The sequence below is a fragment of the Mesitornis unicolor genome, unplaced genomic scaffold (genome assembly GCF_000695765.1).
Source record: "Mesitornis unicolor isolate BGI_N332 unplaced genomic scaffold, ASM69576v1 scaffold47171, whole genome shotgun sequence".
In the NCBI taxonomy this organism is placed as follows: Eukaryota; Metazoa; Chordata; class Aves; order Mesitornithiformes; family Mesitornithidae; genus Mesitornis; species Mesitornis unicolor.
Window position 1 is genome coordinate 4,344 of NW_010164006.1, and position 13,675 is coordinate 18,018.

Sequence of the window (13,675 nt, forward strand, 5' to 3'; positions counted from 1 at the left end):
CTTTGTGTTTCCTCATTGCTGCTCTGTTTTATCTCACGTGTTGGTGTCCCGAGGCAAGGATGGGATATCTTTTTGTTGTTTTTGTTTGGTTTGTGTTGCAAAGACCCAGCATAAGCAATCCTGGTCATGGACTGGGACCCCAGAATGCTGCTGTGATACACTAATGTGGTTATCTATTTATTTTATAGCCATTTGTTAAATAGGTAGAAACCTGATGCAAGTGTTTTTACTATTTGTGTATTTTTGAAGGAACTTAAGTAAAAGTAGATTCATAACCAAGCTTCATGTTCTATATTTTTACACTATTGTTGACTGCCTCAGTTTAGTATAGACTTATGGAAATAATCTTCTTGCCTTTTCTCTTTTTTTCCCCCCCTTTTTTTTTCCTTTAGAATTGCCAAAATGCTTTGGAATTCTTAAACGATTCAAAAACTGAAGTCTCTGAGGATACAAAATCATAAGAACACAAGAAGCAGCAAGGAGGATTCAGTGCCAATGCAGCAACAAAAAAGACAGCCAGAGTTAGTGGAAGGAAATCTTCCTGTTTTTGTTTTTCCTACAGAACTTATATTTTATGCAGATGACCAGTCAACACACAAGCAGGTGTTGACTCTATATAACCCCTATGAGTTTGCCTTAAAATTCAAAGGTGGGTTTCTTAGGTTAAGTTCTGTTTAAGGGTTAGTTGGTGATCTCTAACGGTCCAATTATAATCAATGTAACCAATCATATTTGTGACAAAACCAAACTCGTGTCTTTACGTGTATCTGTTGGTGAAACTGGTGAGGTATTAATTCATGATTTGTTACCACTACTGTCCTTTTTGTTGCAGTTCTTTGTACAACTCCAAACAAATATGCGGTGGTTGATGCTACTGGTGCAGTGAAGCCTCAGTGCTGTGTTGATATGTAAGTAAAAGTTCTTTGTTTTCTAACCATTGATATTTGATTATCTTAATTGCTTTTGTTATTTAAGAGGTAGTAAATGACAGCATGCATTTATAAACTAAGCTGGATAAGGATATAGTGTTTTTCTAATTACCTCTATTCTTTGGCCATCTGGTCTTTGCTATTCTTTCACTCTAGGGCAGAGGTATTACAGTATTGCAGATATTTCCTCCTCTAATTTTGTCTTTGGACATAAATAAAATGCTAGTAAGTGCATCCTTTAGTATAGTTTGTAAAGCAGCAGTAAGAGTAAGATGAGTCTCCTTTGAGTACTTTTTTGTAATTTTTAACAAGAAAAGCAGGACTCCCAGGGTTGGGATTTCTTTGAGAGAAATATGTATTTGCAGATTGGCAAAATGAAAATGTATGCGGTTCCCCTGAGAACACTTTCCTGGGCCATGTTTAATGAAGGTACTTCTGCCTACCTCTCGCCTCACCCGCCTCTCTCCTTCTTAGCTCTTCCTTTTAGTTTTTTCTCCTGTCAGGTCCCAACCCAATAACAGAGAAAAGATGACAGCTGGTTAAGTGACCATAATGTATAGGGTCTGTAGGCTGCTATAAGTCAAAGTATAGAGTAGGTATATAAGCTAAAATAATCCAACTGTTTTTCATCTTCCATTTACCACCTTATTTCTGTGCTGATGTACAGATACAGCTCAAGAAAGAATGAAGTACTTTAAAGAGCAGACTGAGCTTTCCGAATAGAAATTTGCAAATTGTAAAACACATTCTGGGATCTCTGGCTAACAAACAGCCATATACAAAAAATCTCTGCTATTGAATGATCTGTCTTTTGTCAGAGAAATAATACTGTGCTTGGGGAATGGCTCTTGCCTGTAGACTGTTTTCCTTAAGTGTAATTTGGAAAATTCTAAGGACTCAGCGAATAGAAAGGAAGTTTAAAACATGGAACTAGAAAATTTCAGTGAGCAGGAGCAATAATCTTAAAAATGGAACAAAACAGGTCAGAATATACCAGTGTATCAGTGAGCTATTCTAGTCGTTAACAGACATCTACATGAACTTGATTACATTTGCTTCATCTTAAACAAATGTCTTCTTTATTTAATAAAAGGAAAATAAGAAACATATATGTTTCCAAGGGAATTTTTCATGCAGCAAAATCCCCCATCTAGTTCCAATGGTTGCTGTCTATGGGCGCTAGGATATGAGCAATACTATGCAAGTGTGGCCATTTGCCAGATAAACAGATATTCTGCAGAGCTTCCAATTATGCAATGGTCTCTAAAAAGAAACAGGAGAATGTATCTGTTTATAAGGGTCTGCAGAAAACATCTCTCTGCTTGGCAGCTGATGCATGTTCTCACAGCACAGTGTTATGTAAAGATTCTGCTTAGGTTGGGAGTTAGTGCCATGGTACTAAGAGTAGAAACAGAAATTTAAAAGGAAGTGTTAAAGGAAGAAATGAGAGTTGAATTTGCTGTTCCGATGCGCTGAGATTTGTACGAATTAGGATTGTCAATGTGAAAAAGCCTTTTGTTTAGGTGAAGGCAGTTGCCCAGCCAGTGCTCAACTTTCTGAAAGCCTGTCAGAAACACACTCTTTTGCCTCTAAAGTGTCATAAAACTCCATGATTTCCTTCAGCCTTCTCGCTTGGGGGATGGCATCGTCTCTGTTACCTTGTTGAATGGTCTAATCAAACTAGATACCAGTTACAAGCACTGGCTATGTTAATGACTGTAGGTGTCTTGATGTGATATGGTTCCTTTAAATGAAGATTGAAACAGAAAAAATCTGTTTGTTTCAGCATTTTAGTGTCTATATTATCACAAAGATAGTTGTTTTTAAAGCAATTTTAAGACTACTGTCCTGTATTACTAAGGATAGAAAAGTTGGTTTTCCCCTCAGGAGATGGAAGCCTTCTTGAAGTCAAATCACTTACATGAAGGTATTTTTTCAGAATTGCTATTGTTATATTAGAAACTTAGAATAGCCTTTCATGACACAAAGTTTTCTACTTTGGAAAAATTATTAAAATCCATATTAACCCTAAGAGTTGATATGACTTCAAAACCTAAATGTTACAGCTTTTTTTGTGCTAGATAGGTGTTTTTGTCATGCATCGTAAATGCAGAGAGAAGGCAGTTGAGCAGAGCACTGCTAAGAACTCTGTGTTGCCTTTCATCAGTGTTATTTTAAAACTCTGCCTTTTGTAGGTCCCACATACAATTTTTTACCATGAAATGCCATAAAACTAGAAGAAATGCAACAACTATCACCCTGTCTTACCGTTGAAGCTACATTGGCCAGCATATTCAAAATAGCAGAGCACCAGGGTGGTTGATGGGCAGTGAGAAGGTTTACCAGGAAAATCACTCATTTCTAGCTGTAATCCAGAGGCGATGTCTCCACTGCAGTCTGAGTTGTGACTGCAGTTTGTGTCGCAGCACCTGGCATAGCTCGTGGTGAAGGATCTGGAGCATTGTGCGTCTCGATGTAGGCAACAAACGTGTTGAAGGTAGCTAGATTGATGAGCAAAGCTCTGGCAGACAGGTTTATGTGGATATGTAGCTGTCGGCTTTACTGTGCTGTTACGTGCTCTTAATGGTGGGCCTCTGATTTTGAAAATCTCTTTACATCTAGCTGATTCTTGTCCATAGAGGGAATGAGTTTTGCTTCTGAGGAAGTACAAATTGTAAAGCTTTGAGCCTGGTTTCCTCAGAAAGCTAGACTTCTGCCATCGTCTGTCTGTGGCAGTCGTACTTTTCTTCCTTGTTCACTCCAGTCCCCCCCACCTTTTAAAATCATTGGGCAGCGTCAAACAACTTTGATAAAGGAGGAGGCATCTTTCAGATAATTGATGTTTCATGCAAATTGGCAACTAGGCCTCAGTCTGAGGCAAAGGTGTGTGAGGGATAGAGTTAACTGTTCTTTCTGGGCAGCCAGTCGGAGCATATATATTTGAGAACCAGACTGAACGTAAGGAGAGGAGAGAAGGCAAGATCAAATCTTCAAGAATATTGAGTAGTGGAGGAGGTAATGGGGATCTGGACTATTGCAATGTATCTGTGCCGCGGGGGGAAGAGGGGAAGTGTTGGGATGTAGGACATAATTCCACAGGAGACGTGGGGCTTATTAGTTCCTCTGTTTGAAAATGCTGTTTTTGTCTGCAGTGTGATTCGTCACAGAGATGTTCGGGCTTCTTACTATGGTGTGATAGATAAATTCCGTCTACAAGTGTCTGAGCAGAGCCAGAGGAAAGCATTAGGGAAAAAGGAGATTATTGCTACTCTGCTTCCATCTGCAAAGGAACAACAACAACAAAAGGAAGAGGAGGAAAAAAGAATAAAAGAACACCTGGCTGAAAGTGTCTTTTTTGAGCAGACTTTGTGTCAACCAGGTAGCTGAAATATTTTACCCTTTCTGCCTTCTGAATCAGTTATGAATAGCTCGAGTGACTACAAAGACTAGACTAAAATAAATTTTAAAATAATTCTTTTTATTTACCTGTAAGACTGCGCTCTCTAGCACTGGGGGATCACAGTGTCTAAGAAGCCAAATTATGGCTCTTCTGCTGATGCTGTCTTCATTACTCAAGACCCTTTGCTGCCCCACATTTGCATGTTGGTTGTTGGAGAGTACATCCTCTGTTGCTGTGGTGCAGAAGTTCTGTTACTGCCAATGGGAATTTATCTGCAAAAGGATGGCAGTTATTTTTCGACCCTTGGGCTCTTTCAGAAAATATGTCCCTTCTGAGTTTGTTCCAAACCCTTAATCCTCCATTTCCTGATGTGCAGGAAATATTGCCAAAACATCTTCTAAAGTGCTCCTTGTTCTGTGCCATCTCCTTTGTCTGTCTTGCAAATACAGAAAAGCACAGTTGCTCGCTGGAAACTCTTTGGATGTTTCGTATGTGAGGAAGTGAATCAACCCTCTCGGGCAAAACCTGGACCAGTTAAATTGAAGTTGTAGGGGAAGATATAAAAAGTATCAAGTTTTACCAGAACTGAATCCAAACTGATTCTTGACTTGACAGTCTTACCTTCTTGTTACTCTTACTGATTTATATTGTAATATTCTTGTCACTGTTTTATTTTTCATTACAAGAAAATAGATGAACCTGCTTGAGGGTGTTCCCCTTGTTAAAACCAAACTTCTTCACTATTTATACATAGTTTGTTGGCTGATGAAACACCTTTTACTGAAAACCCCTTGATAGATATTAGTAGGATACATGGTTAAAGCAAACCTAGGAGATCTCTGGGCTCACAGAACAAAATGTTACTATGAGAGTTATTCCTGTACAGAAGGTTTGAACCATCCTGAACAATCTGATGCTGGTGTTAATCCAAATGCTATTTCTCTGCTTAAAAACCTTGTTGACCACATTATGTTGCTTGCTTACAGAAGAAAAAAACCAACAACAACAAACAACAACTCAAAAAAAACCCCAACAAACCATAAACAAAGCAATCGCAGTCTTTGCATATAACCTGCAACTTAGAAATAACAGATCTGTGGAATTAAGATAGGACACGTTGCTAGTCATTGAGCATAGAAAACTGTATTAAAAACATTGGCTTGTTTCAGTGGATTTTAAGAATTTGGTTAGAAGTATTCAACAAAGATATTAACAGTCTCTAAGATTACACTGTGTGCATTTTGAGTAGGTTCCAGCTGTTAAACTGCAGCACGATAAAGAGTATGAAGGACAGTTCATCTATAGTTTGCATTTCCTTATTCTGGTGATGTTGGACTGTCAGAGCAGTTCACTCTCACAGTTCTTAAAAGTAAGATTCAAATGTGTGGTGTGTAAACTGGTTCTGGCAGGTACAGCCCTTGAATCCTCTAAAGAAAGAAGGGTAACTCATCTGGCCCGAGATCCTGTGCTCTTGCTGTAGCCAGGTTTTGCTCTGGCGGTGTAAGCAGTTACCTGCCTGCACAGCTCTTTCAGGTGTTCTTTCCTAATTGACTACGAATCACTGAAGGAGCACACCAAGGAATGGATGCATGGTGAGACCTTGGGCTGAAATATCCAAGAGTCATAAGTGTGTACATGCAGCTGCTGGGCCTGGCAGGCTCTGCTCCTCCAGAAGGGAGGGCTTTGGGAAGTCGTGTGAAAACAAGTTCCAGCATCAGCACAGGGAGCAGGGTTCTCCACTGCAAAATGCAGAAGGTTTAGAAGGGCTTTCCACTCCCTCCAAACTCCTAAGAGAAAAGAAAGTCTCAGGATATTGCAGCTACAATGTACTGCAAACTTTTATATTGGTTCGATGCTCCTTACAGCTGATACTACTTTGTTTTTCAGAAAACAGAACTGCCTCGTCGGGACCTAGTTTACTAACAGTCTTCCTAGGAATAGTGTGTATTGTAGCACTAATGCTACCCACATTGGGGGAAATGGAATCCCTGGTGCCTCTCTACCTCCATTTAAGTGTGAATCAAAAGTTAGTAGCTGCTTATGTTTTAGGTAAGTATTCTGCATTTTGTAAATGTTTTCTTGGAACTTCTGTGATTTGGAAAACTTCTGTTTGCCGGTGGCTTCAGGAAACTTGGAGACAAAACACCATGTTACGTTTTGCTTTGTGTCTCTGCTTGTATTTTAACTTACAGCCATGGTGATAGTGGGGTAAATTAGTTACTGTAAGAATTCGAGACCATTTTTTAGTTGATATTTATTATATACAGGCCTCTACATGGTAATTTCACCTTCATTTGATGACTGGCCAACTGTAGTCATCTGCCAACAAAAGTGAACGGAAGGTGCCCTTTCTTAAACTTACACTGACATCGGGAGTTACTCTACTGCAGAACCTGGATCTCTTCTGTTATTTTTGTTTCTCTCTTCGCTCCAGATGAGCTGATTTGAAAGGTTCCATTCCCTGCCCTCTTGATAGGCAGTTGAAAGGTGTAGAAATAAATTGTTGTAAACCCCTCCTATGAGACCACTACCATCCACAGTTCTTCCTGGTTTGTAATTTGCTCCTAAATGAGCAAGTGTAGATAAGTCGCAGATTTCATTTGTTATATTTTTCTATAACTATTTCAGATTTGAAGAACAGTCACACTAAACTCAATTCTCCTGTCCCACTACCTGGCAGAAATGAGGATTTAAAGGAAACGAGCTAGGCAGCTTCAGACTGATAGCTAGAGGTGAGGTAGCGATGGGAAAAGATGCAAGTTCTGGATGGTTAATGCCGCACACACAGGTGACTGACCGACTCCTGCGTGTCGGTCTGCTGAAATGGCTTGAAAACTCACGTGTCGCTCTTTGCCTGAGCTGATGGTGATGTATTTTCAGATCAGGACCTTGCAGTAATCCTTGCTTTGTTTTTATCCAGTTTTGAAAATGACTCCAGTTTCTGCTGGTGCATATTGCAGTATTAAACCATTTGACTTTGTACATCTGCAACAACTTAACCTGTTTCTGGATCACTATGAAGTTCTTACAAGTTTTGATTCCTTTCACAGCAGCATTTTTAGTGTTCTTGAAAAGCTGCTTCTGTGTGCAACTCTTGCTCATGTAGAAAGCCGACTGCTCTGGGGAAGATGAAGTCACTTTCTTCCACAAGGAAGTACAACTGGATTGTGTGGCATTTAGTTGACAAGGGAGGTTAATACCACACCAGCTGGGCTATATGACACTTAAGTATTTGCTTTACAGAAATGAGTGAAACCCTTTATTGCCTGGAAGTCTCTGTACAAGAAGTAGGCTGTCCTGTAGCATCTTCCAGAAACTTCTGTTATTACTCTGCGATGATGAGATGATCCAAGCCAGGGCCTATAGCAGTAGTGGTGGTACTGATTGTCTAAGCTAATACAGACCTTAAGAAATAGCTGAATTGTAATTCCTGTTTAATGCATAAATTGCCTGTCTAATGGAAGGAAGCATTACAACTCTGTTCTGTCATGCTTCTATCTTCAAAATCTTTATACAGTAAATAAATCTGTAGTGGCAGGATAGTAAAATAGTCTCAGAAATTTCTTTATCTGTGGTGAGATCTGTAGGCTTTAGCTAAGCTGTCTGCAGTGACAGGCAGGTATCATCTGAGCCTGCAAGAAAGCAAGTTTGCTCAAGAACGGACAAATTCCTCTTGGGATGTTTTGTAAGGCTGGAATTCAAGGAGCCCTCGTGTTTTTCCATCTGCATCTTTGCCTTGTGCAGCATCACTCATGGCTAAGAACTTGCAGATTTGTACTTTCTCCAGTATCAGCACATAATTAAAGTGAACTTTTCAGTGTGTCATGAGTTGGTTTATTAGCCCCATGTTTCCTCCTTTCATCTGTTTTTAATTGTTTTTAACCTCTATCAGACCAGTTCCTTTTTTTTTCCTCCCTCCTTCTTTAAAGGTCACCACAAAAAGTCTGTGGAAAGCTCCCTGTGCAGGCTGACAAGGAAGCTTAACATCTTTGTCTAAAACCAGTCTTTGAGCAGTCATTCTGCACAGAGCAGAACCAAAATGCCTTGGAGCCTTCAGCTGATGTGCCTGACTGACGAGTCAGCGTTTGAGTACACTGCCCAGAACTACCCCCGTGAAAACTGGTGTCAGAATCTCAACGTTAAGATTTTCCAGTGGTCAGATCAGGAATTGTTTGGAGTCTTCATAGCTGCTTTGACATTTAGTTACTGGATACACTGCGCTTCAGTGTGGTTGGGTTTGGGTTTTTTTAACACGGATTCTGTCCACATCACAATTGGGAGCAATACTTCTAATATTTAAGTGAAATGTATATTTAAATTCATCTTACCTTATTTTCTGTCTTGTGACAGGCTAAACTATATTGAAAATGTTTTATTCAGTGAAATTAAAAGTATTTAGTTCTTAATTCTTGTCTTTCAGGTCTCATCACCATGGTTATTCTGAGAACATGAGCAATGAGTTAATAGGATGTCAAACACCTTACTGTATATTCACATCATGAATGTGGACTGCCTTTTACTCCCATTTGGCTCATTAAGATGCTAGCAAAACCATTCAGTGATTTAAAATACCTTCAGAAGTGTAATATATTTTAACTATGTATAATAAATGAAAGACTCAAAGCACTTTTCGGTGCTTCTGTAACAGACAGCTATGAAATGTTCAGCGATACCTGTGAAAATAATTTGAAAAACTTTTATATCTACGCCCACTGTAAAAAACCCTTATTAAAGCAACATTTGTTATTTTTAGTCTATGTTCACATGAGTACGTGATCACTATAAACACAACCTGTCCTCTGTAAAACGTTCCTTTGGTTTGTGGTTGTACACCCCAAGGCTGGCGCATGGCACTTCTGTATACGTACCAGAAGGACGAGAGTCATGATTAATCATTGCAGAAAATGAAAAATTCCATCAGTGAAACTATGAAATAAACCATGAATTTTAGGTGAAGAAGTAATTCTCAAATTCCTTACTTCATTACAAGTATATGAGTGAGTGCTCGTTTTCTTACCTGGGGAAATCATTTCTGCAGCAGCAATTTTGTGTCCCAGTTGTAGACAATAAAAGCAAGTTCTGTCATCAGATCCTTTCATTTCCTAGGGATGCATGTGACACGTGGACTAAGTGGCATTAACAGAAGTTGAACTCACACTGCACACTAATATAAAATTCAGCCATTTTTTCTACTTTGGAGACCAAACCAAGCACAGCACAACAGCATTCCTCTGCACCATCCCTTCTCCCCTATGGCTGAGACAGGAGACTTCTTTTGTAGCAGAAACTGCTGCTCAAATTCCAGTTTTCTATTCTAGGTGAACATTTACCTTGTTTCGTATAACAAGTCTTTCCCTTTCTTTGACATTTCATTGTTGAGATGTTAAGTTTAAAAATATTTCTACTGAAAGGCCACTACTACTGCATTTTATGAATACACACAAGTCTTTCTAAGTCTATATGATATGCTCTGATCTGTATTAAGAAAAAACATTTCAGAAATTAAACTTACTTTCCCTCTGCATGCTATGGGTCACTTTTCTGTTTATGCATGGAAGTACAAAGACACAATGCAGAGAACAATGTTGTTTTAAGGAAAAAAAAAGAAAGGTTAAAGTTGTTGATCACTACATTTTTTTCTTACATAGAATACAAGTAAGTGTTTAAAGGACAATAAATGTTACTTTAGTTTGATTCTCAGAAGAACTGAGATTGTGTTATCTATCAGCATCAGATGATAAAGTCAAACAGTAATGTTAGGGTGTTTTTTTTAAAAAAGTAACTAGACGACTTAGGAAGTCTGTTCCAGAGCCTGTGCTGCAGGCACGGCGCTTGCTTCCAACCACGGAGATTGCGGTCGGGTCGCAGTGTTGCCCTGTGTTCTTGTACCTTCACGGTGATTCGTAAAGACCTGCACCATTAGTGCGGATGCTCCTGAGGGAATTGAGCAGAAGTTAAGGAGAGAAAACTGCCACGTGGTATCTGAGCCTGGCTGTTACGTATTGCAATACCTAGCTTTTGTGGTGCTCAAACTGGGGAAAAAACACACACAAACCCACCTCTTTCCCCCCATATCATGGAGTTCCAGTCCTAGGTGAGGGTTGTGCTTTGCCAGGCACTCACAGAAGGACAGAAGATGGAGAGTCCTGCATGCAGGCACTGAGTCACCACAACCAAGCCTTGACACCTACCAGTGCCTCAGTCCTGCGGACAGTGCCCACACGAGTCTTGGGAAGTAGGATTGCAGATAACAGAGACCACGACTGCCAGCATCCTGCTCATTTTCAAGGCATTTAAAAGAGAAACCATTGGTTTAGAAAAACACCTTGACCAAATAAATCAGTAACTAAGAGTTATCAGCAACTAAAAAGACTAAATCATTGGACCATTTCTTTTTCAAGGGCAAGCGAGGAGCAATACACAGATAAAAAAGATTAAGTGCACAGTGTAACTCAGCAGCTGCAGATAAAATGGGTGCTTGGGCAACAAAAAAAAAAAAAAAGCATGACAAATGGGAATTTTGACTTCTTTCTACTTTGTGGTGATTACAGAGCACTGTATAATCACAGATTTATTCCAGCGTTGGAATAACACCTGAGGACAGTTTCAGTTCAGCACTGTGAGGGGGAATAGATCAAATCTTGTTACAGCACGGTCACAGGAAGACACTCGTAAAATTTTACCAGGTGGATACACGAGAGTTAGAAGAGATTTTTCTGATGCATGTATGTGTGTGTACATACATACGTGTATCTGCATACATACGCCTCTAGTGCTTAATAGGGTATGGAAGGCATTGAATGAATGCTTTTGGAAATAAGAGCTGAGACAGTAAACATGCCTCCCCTTAAAAAACACCAGGAAAGCCAGCCAAGTGTTCACGTCATTTCCCATTCCTGACTCTCAGCACAAACAAAACAGTCATTTCCTTGAAGCAGAGAAGTGCAGACAGTCGGGAGGGCTTTAGGATCACCCCTCAGAAACAATCACTGTGTTTACCCAGCACTTGCAGTGCTATCTCGAACAGGCAATGCTGGCAGGCAGGAAATGCGAGCACTCCCAAGATGGCTTTCATGAGCACCACTCCTGGGCTTGGTACATGATCTCCTCACACTGTTTGCACTTGTCTGGCTCAGCAAGTGCTTAGGAGTCCCTGTTCTCTCTAAAGGAGTGAACCAAAGAACGTGTAAAACTACACCAGACCAAATATAACTGTCAGAGCTCCAGGGCAGACAGGGCTTTCGTATCATCGGTTCATTTCACCACGCTCAGCTGACAGAGCCCCTCCGAGACTGGAGCCTGGGTCCAGCAGCCTTACCTGGAAACAGACGCAGTCCCTGCGCAGGGAAATGCTGAGCCACAGCTGACATTCCTCAGAACACGCCCCGGGAAGGTAACCAGGCGTGGTGTCATGAGAACAGGCGCTGCTCTTCATTAAACAGCCATTGAACGGTGCCATTTGCCATTGGCTTCAAGAGAAGCCCATGCACAGAACTGTGCCTTCAACACCACAGCGGAGAAATCCTTCCTGCAATCAACTAGCCTGGAGTTGTCCAAGAGTTGCATGTTATTGCATTTCATGTTCATATGTAGCAAGTATCTGATAACCAACAAGCCTAAACTGGAAAGAGGCTGCCAAACAGGGTTGGCAATAAATCACCGTATTTTAGCGCTCGTTTGCCAATGTATATTTATGAATGCCAAGTTCCATCACCCCTTTCCTTTGTCAGGAGCACAAATCTCGTACTTCAGACATACACACACTGGCAATTCATCCCATGGGTAGGGCAAGACTACAGAAGGGAACTTGCCCAGAGCCAGTAAGCAAGATCAGGGAAAACCTTGTTCACAGGAAGGAGTTACCACATGCCGAGTGATCTGTGCTTCATAGGGCCTGTGGTGATGCAGGGAGCAAGCTGTACGGGAGGGCTGAAAAACCCTGAACCTTAAATTACTTCCTCTGCCAGGGGGGAGTGCTAGGGAAGGCCCCATCTCTCACTGGAGCTGGAGGAGAAACAGCTGTGGTAACAGTGCTGGCAAGGGAGTCTATCTTCCCTGTATGCATAGCTTGCTGCCTGAGGAAATCACATCAAGACTGAAACCGCTGGAGACTGAAGTCTGCTGTTGCCAGCAGCATATCGCTTGCTTAGTACCGCTCCACAGAATCGAGTGAAGATTAAGAAACCACTGCTACACAGTCTAGTGTGAGCCTTTTGAAAATAACCAACATATAAATGGATGGAGTCTAGAGAACCTGCGTATCCTCACAACAGGAGCACCTGAGGAATGAACGCAGGCAGGCGACAGTTGCAGCCAAACTAAAGCAAAGTAAGCAGATACACTCACTTTTTGGTCTATTTTTGTCTTCTGTAGAACACAACCTTGCGGAGGCTCTTGGCTGTATGCTGACGAGCTGTTTACTTTGGATAGTGAACTGTAGCTAACGCATATCAGCTCTTGAAAATTTGCAAAGCTCTATAACCATGCTGTCAATATAATGTGGACTTACATGCAGGCAAACTAACGCACGCTGGCCTTTCAAACAGCAGAGACTCTGCAAAGGAAGAATTTCATCAAGAGCACAACCACGAGTGCAGCAGCACAACCAAAGCGATGGATGATCTCCTCATGATGAGGAAAACAGCCCACCTGAGCGACAGCGACGCCTGTAACACCCCTGGGGAGTATCCACTCAGACGTGCATAACTGCAGCCTTCCTGATCCCAGCAGAACAAGAGAGACCAGGAAGGGCCAAAGATGACTGATAAAATGCATACCAAAGACATGCAATAAAAGAACTAAGAGTCTGTACGGGAACTTAAATCTGTGTCTACAGTGTAAAAAAAAGAATTAACAATACCATTTACAGTAATAACATGAGAGCATTCTTCTCCAGGTGGCTGAAGGTACAACCATCAAGGCATTAGATGAGCACAGGCTTTGACAAAGAAGAAACCACGCTCAAGAGACAAATCAAACTCTGCAGTGAGGCTCTGAAGTCCCATGTCCCATCCACACCACCAAGCCCGTTAGTGCCTTTCCTCAGGAACCTGCCAGGAACCTCCAAAATCAAAACCTACTGCTGAAGTGAATGTACTTTAAATGAAAGGATTGTGGTTTCTGTTTAGCAGGAAGTTTCTCACTGCAATTTTGGTGCCACAGCCTCATTTAAGCTGCTCAAAAGACAACACAGTACACTATTTCTGTGCCACAAAACCCAGTGCATGATCTGTATATCATGGGTTTGATTTTTCTCCACACAAGGGGAAAAAGTAATCCCAAGAACCACATTTCCAAAGCTTAGTACCTTCAGCAAAACGGGCTCCTGCTTGAGCAGCTTTCCCTA

General features: G+C 41.0%; 1 protein-coding gene across 2 annotated transcripts; it reads left to right on the forward strand.

Moving 5' to 3' along the window:
- The first annotated feature begins 391 nt into the window (after window positions 1–391).
- Window positions 392–9,292, forward strand: MOSPD1 (motile sperm domain containing 1). Of its 2 annotated transcripts, none has more exons than XM_010194145.1 (5): window positions 392–649; window positions 833–908; window positions 4,082–4,311; window positions 6,217–6,378; window positions 8,750–9,292. In XM_010194145.1, the coding sequence occupies exons 1-5, from the start codon at window positions 496–498 to the stop codon at window positions 8,779–8,781; spliced, it is 654 nt and encodes a 217-aa protein (XP_010192447.1). In that variant the 5' UTR covers window positions 392–495; the 3' UTR covers window positions 8,782–9,292. The 2 variants fall into 2 exon arrangements, with proteins under 2 accessions (XP_010192447.1, XP_010192448.1); XM_010194146.1 differs by having other exon boundaries at window positions 4,082–4,308; window positions 8,750–9,092.
- Window positions 9,293–13,675: the final 4,383 nt, after the last annotated feature.

Coding starts and splice junctions, on each gene's coding strand:
- MOSPD1 (XM_010194145.1), top strand. CDS start 496: ATGCAGCAACAAAAAAGACAGCCAGAGTTAGTGGAAGGAAATCTTCCT. Junction 650..832: donor GTTTGCCTTAAAATTCAAAG/GTGGGTTTCTTA, acceptor TTTTTGTTGCAG/TTCTTTGTACAACTCCAAAC. Junction 909..4,081: donor CCTCAGTGCTGTGTTGATAT/GTAAGTAAAAGT, acceptor TTTTGTCTGCAG/TGTGATTCGTCACAGAGATG.